We start from the raw sequence: 12453 nt of genomic DNA on the forward strand, positions 1-12453 counted from the left end.
ACTTCCTGCTGTTCGGCATATTGATTTTAGGAAAATGCTGCCACTTACGGCTGTAATTTTTGGCCATCTTACTCAGAGTCCCCTTTCGCTGTGCAGGACAAGAGGATTTTTCCCATTGATGAAAAATAAAAGAGTTTTAGTGTTTAAAAAATGTTGAGATTCTCTCTCCTGAAGGCCACGCCCCTTCTGGAGGGACAATATAACCTGGAAGTGTTGAGTTCCTCAGTCAGTCTCTGCAAGATGGGGGAGCGAGAGGGTCATGTCTCTCAATCTGAGCTGTGTATAACACTGAACACATGTCGACTAAACTTTGAGTGGTTTTACTGACCTGTCAGTGCCCTTAATGTGGTTTGAAAATATAGTTTGGAAATGTTAAAGCTGTGTTGCCTTTGGTTTGGAAATGCTAAAGCAGTGTTGCCTAATTAAAGTTGCCTTGTCTAATTAAAGTTGCCTTGCCTAATTAAAGTTGCCTTGCCCAATTAAAGTTGCCTTGCCTTCTATTTAATTAAAAGTCTAATCTTGACCACTTCCTGTTTGCGCTTTATATTGACTTTAGAAAAAAACACTACCACGTACGGCTGTGATTTTTGGCTTACTCAGTCCCCCTCCGCTCATCAGGTGCCGAGGATTTTTCCCATCGATGAAAAATAAAAGAGTTATTACTGTTTGAAAAATGTTGAGATTCTCTCTCCTGTCAATTATGCCATGAAGGCCAAGCCCCTTCTGGTGGGAGGGGGGGAGGGACTATAAAGCCCAGAGGTGTGGGCGTCACTCAGTCTCTGCAAGATGGAGGAGGGAGAGGTCACGACTTGCTGTTTTTAGTGGTCTTGCACCCTGCTTGAAATGGTATGAAACTGCACTTCAATTTGGTGGCCTTGCACCCTGTTTGAAATGGAATTTCAAGGAATAGCCATGAGTCAACTGCCTGCCCACCAGCTGTGAATGAGTGAGCTGCCAGCACAACAGGCTTGAGTGAATGAGCCGCCAGCCCAAGAATCCGTTCAACCCACAATGCCCTTACTAGCCCTCTGGAAACCAGTCCCTTCAGCCCCCAACACCCATACTAGCGCTCCAGAAGATATATTTATATATTTATATACATATACTTTGAATTCTTGGTTCCTATATGTGACATAGCATCATATATTTTCCTTCAAGTTTCTGTTCAGTAAAAATAGATAGTGATACATTGATGTATTGAATAGCAGATTCAGATTCAATCTTTAATGTCATTGTGCAGTGTACACTACAGAGACAACAAAATACAGGTAGCATCTCACCCAGAAGAGCGAACATAGAATAATGAACAGCAGAATATATATATGTACTTACATTAGTGCAATTTTTCTGGGGGAGGGAGTGTCCGGGGTGGGGGGGGGGTGACTGGCAATCACCAAGGTGTAGAGTTAAGTAATGTAACAGCCGCAGGGAAGAAGCTGTTCCTGAACATGCTGGTCCGTCAATGGAGAGACCTGTAGCGCCTCCCGGATGGGAGGAGGGTAAACATATAAAGCAATAGATATGAGTAGCAATAGGGGAATAACAACATGGCTAGTACAGCTCTGCATCATGGCTCTAGTGACTGGGGTTCAGTCTTGGAGGTTTGATGCTTCTGTGTCGTGTGAGCAGTTTGGTTTCAGCTACCTGCTCCTCACACATCCCAAGAAGTTTAGGTCTGGAAGGTTAATTTGACATTGTGGATTCCCTCTGTGGTATAGATGAGTGGCAGAATCTGTGGGGTGTTGAAAGGAATGTGGATAGAATACAATGGGATTGATGTAGATGGGTGTTTGGTATTCATTGTGAATTCAGTGGGCCAAAGAGTGTGTATTCATGACTATATTTATTTATTTATTTATTTTATTATTTATTTCGAACAGAATAAAAGAACAAAAAGCAAATGTGAAACAGCATACAAAAAACAAAACAAAAACACTTATATAAGTGTCACAAACAATATCTATAAATAAATGATATCATATGTGTCTGAAAAGGAGCAGGAAGAAGCCAAAGCTTATTAATTCCCACCCCTTATTCAACTGCTTGTAATTATCTTATACATAATCATGTCTGCATTATACAATGGTTTTCTTGATATTTATGGATATAGGGTTTCAAAGTCAAAGTCAGTCAAAGTATCCTTTATTGTTATTCAGACCTTTCGGTCTGAACAAAATTTCGTGCCTGCAGTCATACATATAATAAAAATAACAAAAACACACAATAAACACAAATGTAACTTCCTTAAGCAAATTGTAGTTTCCTCTCTATATCAGGGGAAGTGTATATGTCCAAGCACACGGTGGTATTCTTGGTACATAAAATTGTTATTACGTGTATGAATCTACAGTTGAATTTTTTCCCTGCAGACGACACTGGCGAGAAGCAATTTACCTTGCAACTGTAGGTGCTGTGTTCTACACGGGTATAACATATACCTACAATAGTGAATACATTGGTGGTATGGTATATTAAAACAGACAGTGGGTACCTTTATGAATAATAATCAATGGCTTAAAACTGTATTGAACTTTCAGTTAAACTTAATGCATGCATGTATGCATGCTTCATTGTACTGTGTACATGCAGTGCATCCTTTAAACTTTATACCTAGTGTATCCTTTATTGTATATGTGCTACATACATACAGTATATCATTATATCTGAACATTATATGTACAGTTATAACCGTTGCATCTGATGATAATTGAATGGGTGGAATCTGGATAGAAGATGAAGCTTGGTTCGGTTGTGAAGATTAATTGTACCAACTGCAAAAGACTCTGCCCATTTCCCATGTTGCAGACAGGTTTGCTATAGCACAATATTTGCATTCCTAAAAAATGTCATATTTATTAAAAAAAAGTCACATCATAAAAACAATTATTTCATTGGGAAAAGGAGTTTATGTGCTAGAGAATTTAAGACTCATGATAGCAAAGTTATTTTTCCTGCAGGATTTTCAAAAATAAATTTATTTTCAATAGATGTAAATCTATTTTTCTAACTGCAAGCTAAGTATTCTGTGGCTGTATGTTACATTGTTTAATAGGGTATCTTTGCACAACTGTTAATAGAAGTGATTGCTTGTCAATTGCAATGACCTCCTGTGGTGAAGCTGACAGACTGTGTTGTTAAAAGATAATGGTACCTGATTACTGTGGGAAAGTTATTTTTCTCTTGACTTTTTTTCCCAAGCCAGCTTTTATTTTTAAAATTGGAGATATAAGGGACTACAGGTGGTGTTTTACAAAAAAACGACATAAAGTACCGGTGTACCTCAACATTGTGTGTCTTTTATAAATTTGTATTTTTTAATTTCCCATTAGTATCAAAGTGGTTCTCTAGCCCCTGATCAAAATCACATTAGAACTAACTCACCAGTTGCATTATATCCATTATGAAAATATATCATAGCAGAATTACGTGTATTGTTATCAAACAGCTGCAAGGTAACATGAAATGGTGAAAATACTCATGTTCATAAGTTCGCAAGTGATAGGAGCAGAATTAGGCAATTTGGCCCATCCAGTCTGGTGTACTTAAATCATGGCCAGTCTATCTTTCCCTCTCAACCCCTTCTCCCCGTAACCCCTGACACCGTTACTAATCAAGAATCTACCTATCTCTACCTTTAAAATAGCCATTGACTTGGCCTCCACAGCCATCTGTGCCTCAATGGATCAGGCAGGATCAGTAGAGAGAGTTAATCTTTTAGTCTGATTAGTTTATAAAATTGGTGAGTGTTCTGTTCTGTTCTGATGAAGGGTTATCAGTCCGAAATTTTGATTCTATTTCTCACTCCAAAGACCCCCCTGGCCTGCTGAGTATTTCCACCATCTTCTGTTTTATTTCAAATTTCAAATGTCTATAGTGTATATAGTGTATAGCTTTGGTATTAACTATTGAGAAGTGTTTCTTGTGCCTTAAGAGTCACTGACCATACGTGTTTCCTTGTACATCTAGACCCTCCAAGAAATACTATCCTCCTTGTGAATGCAACGCAGGAGGAAGTAAAAGAAGGTGACTGCGTTACGCTTGTGTGTGTTGGGAACAGTTTCCCTGAGGCTAACTACACCTGGTACAAAAAAGAACAATCCATGAATAAAACGGAGATCCTTAATACTGCAAGCGGCGATATATTATTCAAAAAAATTTCAAGGAAGAATTCCGGATTCTATAACTGCATGGCTACAAATTATTTGGGACACAGTTTGTCTTCAGAAGTAGAAATTGACGTGCAGTGTGAGTATTTGGGTGTCTCTTTGCTCTGTTCGAGGAAAGTGATGGAATTATACCGTACAGGAACAGGCCCTACAGCACAACCTGTCCCTGTCAACCATGATGCCACAGCTAATATAGCCATTTGTCCGCATTTGGCCCATATCTCTCTGAGCTTTTCTTACCCATGTACCTGTCCAAGCACCTTTTAAATGCACTTACAGTATCTGTCTCAACTACCTCTTCTGTAAGCTTGTTCTATATACTCAGCACCCTCTGAGTGGAAAAGCTGCCCCTCAAGTTTGCATTAAATCTTGCCCCTCTCACCTTGAACAAATGTCCTCTTGTTGTTAGAAGCATAGAAAGTGGCTGCAGGACTAGGCCATTCAGCCCTTTGAGCCAGCATCGCCATTCAATATGATCATGGCTGATCATCCTGAATCAATATCCTGTTCCTGCTTTTTCCCCATATCCCTTGATTCCATTATGCCTAAGAGCTATATCTAACAAATATCTTGATTCCCCTGCACTGGTTAAAAGACTGCATTCACCCTATCTATTCCTCTCATGATTTAATAAACCTTTGTAAGATCATCTCTCAGCCTCCTGTGCTCCAAAGTATAAAGTCCTAACCTGTGCAACTTCTCCCTATATCTCATCACCTCAAATCCTGACAACATCCTCATGAATCTTCTCTGCATTCTTTCCAGCTTAATGGCACGTTTCCTTAAGCAAGTGAATATATTACACACATACATCCATTTCACCCACATGCAGTCCAGATTAACAGGCACGTATGAATATGCAAAAGTAAATAAGCATGGTCAGAAATGATTCCTTACTTAAGACGGCTTCAGAAATTCCTGAATGAGATTAGTTAATTGAATGAATTAATATTAATTAAGCATTGGCTATTGTAATGAGATTATGGAGCCACAGTGGTACAACTGGTAGACCTGCTGCCTTACAGCTCCAGAGACACAGGTTCAATACTGATCTCAGGTGCTGTCTGTGTGCAGTTTGCACATTCTCCCTGTGACCACACGGGTTTCCTCTGGGTGCTCAGGTTTCCTTCCACATTCCAAAGGAATGCAGGTTTGTGAATTACTTGGGCTCTGTAGAGAACGTTTCCCCTAATTTGTCGGGTGTGGATGAGAAAGTGAGATAAAATAGAACTAGTGTGAATGTGTGATCGATGGTCACTGTGGGCTCAGAGGGCTGAAGGGCCTGTTTCCTTGCTGTATCTCTAAAACTGAACTGAAAAGCTAAAGCTAAGATTCATACCTGTAGAGTTAGGAGTGAACTTAGAGCAGTGCATTAGTCCATTAAGGTGACATTTCAATCTTTCTAAGCAACAAGTTTAATTTTGTGTTGCAGACAAACCGGATAAAGTTACAATCAGCCAGGAACTTCTATACAAGTGCATTGCTGAGGCCAGTCCTCCTGCAGTCATCACATGGAAGATCAGTGACGACAGTATAAATCTCACTGATCCCAGGGTCAGTATAAAGTCAGAATTCAATGGCACTCATACAGTTAGTACACTGAAATTGGAAACAACAGCAAGCTTTTGTGTTTCGTGCCTAGCTCAGAATAAACATGGAGTGTCGGTGACAGAGAGGTGCCCACCTGGTAAGTATAAAAGGAGTTCTCTAACTTAACAAAGAGTAAGTACTTTCAATGCATGTTTTAATTAATCCTTACATTGTTCAGCAACAATAGTTTCACATAACATGAATAAAGACTAACTGTACAATCACATCTTGTCTCGTTCAGCAGGGGCTGCTTAGTTCTGTCACATTAACGCTGTAGGCCAAAAGTTAGCTTTGATAATAATAGTTATAGAATGGTGTGCCAGTCTGAATCGTAAGGAGCATTAGTTTAATATTGAGCCATGATTAGACCACAACTGGATGCCATGTTTCATTATGGCTTCCTTACAGAAAATAAGTATTGAACACTTAACTTTTGAGCAGCAAAGTTAGATGTTGCTCAAATTATGAGGATGCAGTAATGAGGTTGTGTTGCCTTTTGGTACTTTTCATTGGAAAAGGGATGAATTAGAAACAAACTTTAAAATTTAAACCATTGATGATTAAAAAAAAAATCCAATTAGATTATTCATTTTGGATTAACTATTCAAGATTAGATAAATAATTTTGCAGGTGTTTTTTACAATGGGGGCAGTGGGAATGACGGATTTGATACATGTGTTGCGGTGGAACAAGATGGTGATGGTATCACAGAACCATTGGGAATACGGTGCAAAAATATGTCCATTGTAATTGTGTCTGCAATTTAGTACAGCCAACCAATTGGTCCCACCACTTGGCCTTATGCCATAGCCCTATAAATCTTTTCCCTTGACAATTTTTTTGTTTGAAAGATATTCTGAATCTGCTTCTACCACATATTCAGACGATGTAGATCATAACAACTTGCTCCATAAGCAGATTTCTTCTGGTGGGCTTAATTTCTTTGGCCAATCATCTTAAATCTGTATTACTGACTTCCCCCATGCTATTTGTAGCATCTTCTTCTTATGTTCTCATTAAAACATTAATATTAATGGGGATACAGCTGGAAAAGGTGGTGAAGAAGGCTTTTAAACATTGACGTTATTCTGGCAATGGAGTATAGAAGTTACGATATTTTGTTACAATTGTACAAGATGTTGGTGAGGCCGCACTTGATGTTCAGTTTAGATCACCTTGCTATGGGAAAGATACCATTCAGTTGGAAAGAGTCCAGAGAAAATCTTTGAGGATGTGACCAGGATTCAAGGGTCAAATAATAGGGAGAGGTCGGGCAGGCTAGGACTTAATTCCTTGGAGCATAGGAGAGCGAGGGTGATTTTAAGGAGGTGAGAGAGGAAAGATTTAATAAGAACTTGAGTGACAACTTTCTTATGAATAGATATATGGAATGAAGTGTAGCGGCAGATTTTTATATCATTCAAGAGATTACTCCCTCTAGCCACTGTTGAACTACATAGTTAAGGAAAATGTTGTAATACGCATGTGAGCTCTCCGTGAGACCTTCAGAGCTTTGTCACAGATAAATCTTCATAACACAGTCTTTTGATTAATAGTTTCTTTATTGTTAAAGAAAAATAATAAGGTAATCATCCGACCTTATACTTCGACTCGTACACTTTAATCTTCCTCAAACTCCAGCATATCGCTTAAACATTAGAAAACTCCTCGTGTCTCAGTTAAACATCACATGGTCGAAAGGTTAACCTTCCCCATCTAAATTAAAAACTAAACTAAAAACTAAGATTCTGCGCAAGAAACCTAGCTCCAAGCACACCCTAGAATACGTCATAAATCCCACCCACATAATAACGGGCAGTCTAAAACACATGCCATAATTAATGAAACACAAAATAAGCCAAATGGCCACTACATACTGGCCCCTAATGGTTCTGAGTATATAACGAGCCAATTATTAATAAACATCAAAAAAGTAGCCATGAAGGTCATATATCAAAAGCAAAAGGTCGGGGAATTGAACCCCGGTCTCCTGCATGACCGGCAGGGATACTAACCACTATACTAACGAGGAAAATAGCATGCACTATATATCAGCAATCAGAATTCTTCAACAACTCTTCCCTCTTCACTTTTGCTTTCTAGACGCAAGCATAACTTGATTATTGATCTTATTGCTTCATCACCGGCTTTTCTAATTTATCAGTAGATATTTGATTAACAGCAATGGTAGGATAGTTCTTCCGGATCCAGTTTTTGTTATTCCTTCTCAAGGAGCCATAGATAACCCATCCAAGTCAGATTTTCACAGCATACGGTCCATCACCTTGGCTCCTCACAATCTGTATAGGTAAAAATGCCTTCAAAGCATTTGTTTTCATCAATAGGTCAACACTATAATTTATTTCAGATATCTTGACATCCTGAAGTTAAGGCCATGTTTCCTGCCATGAATTCATGTCTTGGTATATTTTGAAGACCAACAGGCATGGTTCCATGTGTAAACACTTCTGATATTGTTATAAAATTATCTTCATCCAGACTGGATATCTCCACACTTGTAATGTAATGACTCCTGCTCTCTTTATCTTTTTTCATGGTACGCAATCGAATCTTAGTCTCTTCTCCTGTGATGTTCAGTCTTCTCATCAGGTTTTCTGTACAAAAGGTAGTCGAACTTCCGTGATCCGAAAAAGTATATGTTTGCAACACTGTATTCGTTTTGCTATTCCTCACCTGCACTAGTAAGTTAGAAAAGATACAGGCTTCAACCCCAGCCCCAATATGACTTGAGGTGAGGTGATGGCATCACTAGTAGCTGGCTTCTTCTTCTGTTCTGTTTGCTCCGGTTCATCCTCTTCTATTTGCTCTGACAGCTCTTCTTCTACTTGCTCTGGTTCTTCCTCTTCCCAATGCTCTGGTGGCTTCTTTGCAATGTGAAGTGCTTCAGGATGATATTGCCTGCACTTATAACAAATTATAGGACCCTTACAGTCTCTCACCATATGTCCTTTTTTCAAACATCCAAAACAGATTCCCTCCTTTCAAGAAATCCATCTTTTTTTCATATTCTTTCATCTTGAATCTTCAACACCATCTTATGGTGTGACCAACTTCATCACATAGCAAACAAAATATTATTTGCTTGCTAGTAAATACATTTCCTTTCATTCCGTCTGTCATTTCCACAGCTATGGTTGTGGTAGCAAAACTGCTTCTCATAGGTTCTGATCTTTCTTTAGTTTTGGTAAAGGTAGAACCTTTGTTAGTTGCAATTGGTTTATAGTCTTCAATAGTCCCGTGGTGTGGTTCTAACATGTACTGTACTTCCCTTTCTAAGAAATCCACCAGGTCTGGTAGCCTGGCTCCTTGGTTTCTCTTATCCAATATTCCGCCTGCTTCATATCTCCATCTTTCTCTCAGTTTTCTGGGCAACTTGCTAATGATGATTCTAGTATTACTTGCAAGATTCATTTGCTCCATGTGGCCGAGATTTCTTATCGAGCTGCAACAACCTCTCAGAAATATTGTATAAATACTCAATGCCTCCCCATCTTCTGGCTTGATTTCTTTCCAATGCATGGACCTTCTCCATGTATGCATTAGCAATCCTCTGTTCATTACCACAACGTTCTTTAAGTAACCTTCTTGCCACTTTATACCCTTTGTTGTCAGGCTCATTTTGACAACTTTTCACAAGCAAGTACCTGAACATCTCCGCTTGTGTACTTCACCAGAAATCATAAGCGCTCCTTTTCATCCATAATTCTTGTTTCTAATACTTCTTCTAATGCCCTTACGAAAGCTTCATACCACAAAGGATCTCCATCATATGTAGGAATTTCTGCTGGTGATAGAGTGAGAGAGGTATTTTGTCGAGCTATGAATTAAGCTTGACTTTTCACCAATGCCAGGCCTCTGAAAAACATTGTCCGCTATTGGTTTGTCGCGAGCATCCACAGGCGCTCCATAAGTAGTTTGTTTCGATCTAGCACTCATTAGCTGAGATTAAGTTTTACCCATCTTACTCTGTTCCAATGGGCTTTCAGTGGACCTCAATTGTGGAATTGATCCAACTGCTGACTCACTTGGAGCAGTTTTTCCTCATTGTCCAGGGTTCATCATCTTCGATGCTCTGGAACTGCATCTTGAACCCTCACTTTCCAATATCTTCTTCTTAGATTTGACCACCGCCATCTTTGTCTCTAGTTCCAGTTGTTCTTCTTGTCATGTCATCTCTTCATTCTGTCGCTCAATCTCATGGTTCTTCTTCAAGGCATCCGCTTCAATTGAGAGCGAGGCTAGATCAGCTTCAACTCTCAATCGGGCAGAAACCCTTGATACTGAACTGGCTCTAGAACCAGATTTGTCCTGATCATCGTGTAGATACGTTCGAGATATTATCTTGTGATGTAATTTCACCTTCCATTCCAACACCTTGTTGCATCGCACCTCCAGCTCTTAAGCACGTAAGTGGTGGTATAATTTCAGATAACCACTCCTCTGCCTTATCCATGAAACCATTGAATACCTCCACCCTGTCTTTCAACCACTGGATGTGTCTTACGCGTTCTTCCCGAGGTGGCTGTGAACACAGCAGAACATTTTGTTTCTTTCCAACCTCTTGGCACAAGTTCCATAGTTGGCCCAGATTAGATTCTACTTTGATCATGTTCTTAACGGATTCCATTAGTTTCTTCTGTTTTTCAATTGATTTGGTAACCTGCTGCCGTAACTTGTTTCTCTTCTTCTTGGATTCTTTCAGGTAGGCAGCTTGTCCTTGACTGAGCTTGACTTCACCACCTTATGGTTCTTCTGGCGTGGCACTTTCTTCATCTTCTTGCTCCATCATTTAAAAAGAGGTCTTGGCAGATTGCCAAGTCTTTAAATCGAACAAACAAAGTCTTCTTCCAGTTGCTTTAATTTTGTTTTGTCAACATCTTCATCAGAATAATAACAAACTGAGATTGTAGGCAACATCTCTCAAACATCCACAGGCTTAACAATGACATTAGTTCAGAAGGAATGTGTGTATTCTAGACTTCAAAATAATCCAAGGTCAGTCTCTTCTGTTTTTTCAGACAGATTGGAACAAACACTTATTTGGCTATCTTCCAAGCAAGTGGCTCACATTTATTTTTTCTGGCTCTTCTTTTACAGAAGCGGGTTAAATTAAAGCTTTGCAACTTCAAAATTAAAAGAAATAATAGTCGATTTCCATTCACGTTCGTTAAAATGTATTCAGATCTTCAGATAAGTCCTGTCGCTGTTGATAAACCTCTAGGCCATCTCTGGCCGAGATCTATTATCTTCAGTTCCTCGGCTGGAACCATCCTTTTGACTAATACCTCTTTCGAGGTCCTAGTCTTTCTTCTGTCCCACTCTCTGGGACTGGCTTCCACCCCCCTCCCATCAGAGGTATTCTTGTACCTTATGTAGCAGCAGATTTTTATATCATTCAAGAGATTACTCCCTCTAGCCAGTTAGTTGAACTACATGATTAAGGAGAATGTCGTAATATGCATGTGAGCTCTCCATAAGGCCGTCAGAGCTTCTTCACATTTAAATCTTCATACACTGTCTTTTGATGAATAGTTTCTTTATTAATCAAAAGATTAATAACTCAGTTATTAAACTCTAGCATATCGCTTAAACATTAGAAAACTCCTCGTGTCTCGGTTAAACGTCACATGGTCAAAGAGTTAACCTTCCCCATCTAAGTTCAAAACTAAACTAAAAACTAAGCTTCTGCGCAAGAAACCTAGCTCCAAACACACCTTAGAATACGTCATAAATCCCACCCACATAATAACGGGCAGTCTAAAATTTAAAGACACACAAAATAAGCCAAATGAAGTACAAGAGGAAGAAGTTGAGGCAGGTACAAAAGCAATATTTAAACAACATATGGATTGGAATGTTTTAGAGGGATATGGGCCAAACATGGGAAAAGATTGGGTATCTTGGTCAGTTTGGATGAGTTGGGCCAGGGCCAGTTTCTTTGCTGTTTAATACTATTAATAGTTCACACATTTCTTGACTCCTGATTCTCTTAGAAGAACAATTTTTGTTTCTCCATATAATTGAGCGTCTTTATTGATGTATTTGAGGAAATTATCAATCTCTGTAATACAGTGAAGAAGATAGAGATATTGGGTTAAGTTGCAAGAGGTGATTTATGTGGGTGAAAGCTCACAAACCAGCTCCAAGCCAAGCTGAAAGGCTTCTCAGAACAAGCCTCTCATTGGGTCAATTCTTAGCAGCCATATTTAAGGCTGAAAGTTGTGTAGCCAGTTCTCTACAGATGCTGGCTTACAAAAAAAGACGCAAACAGCTGGAGTAAATGCGGATCCCAGTCATGATCTCTGGAGAACATGGATAGGCGATGTTTCAGGACGAGACCCTTCTTCAGACTGAATGTGATGAGGAGGAGAGGTAAGAAAGCTGGAAGAGAAGAGGGCAGGACAAAAGTTAGCAAGTGATGGGTCATGCGAAAAGATGTGAATGTAGTTGGAAAAAGGCTAGAGATTAAATTCTCTGACCGTTGCTCCCTTTGAACTCAGGTTCCTGCATTTACCACATAAAGAATCTCCCTGACTCCTCAATCCTCAAATGTCCAAAATGGTTCTCCTGATTTGTAACCATCATGTGTAATTTTGTAGAATCTCTTGCTCTGCAGACATATTTCATTGCTACTGTTTAGTATGTGTTGCTTCATCAAACACTTACTAATAAAAGA

At 39.3% G+C, this 12453-nt stretch overlaps 1 protein-coding gene across 6 annotated transcripts in view; it reads left to right on the forward strand.

Moving 5' to 3' along the window:
* Positions 1-12453, forward strand: part of LOC129701444 (myelin-associated glycoprotein-like) — a 48711-nt gene that overhangs the window by 19734 nt on the left and 16524 nt on the right. For all 6 annotated transcript variants that reach the window (XM_055642626.1, XM_055642627.1, XM_055642625.1 and 3 more), the window contains 2 exons: positions 3967-4245; positions 5599-5853. In XM_055642626.1, the coding sequence (XP_055498601.1) occupies positions 3967-4245; positions 5599-5853 (534 nt within the window). The remainder of the gene's footprint in view (positions 1-3966; positions 4246-5598; positions 5854-12453) is intronic.

This window comes from Leucoraja erinacea, chromosome 11 (genome assembly GCF_028641065.1).
Source record: "Leucoraja erinacea ecotype New England chromosome 11, Leri_hhj_1, whole genome shotgun sequence".
Classification (NCBI taxonomy): Eukaryota; Metazoa; Chordata; class Chondrichthyes; order Rajiformes; family Rajidae; genus Leucoraja; species Leucoraja erinaceus.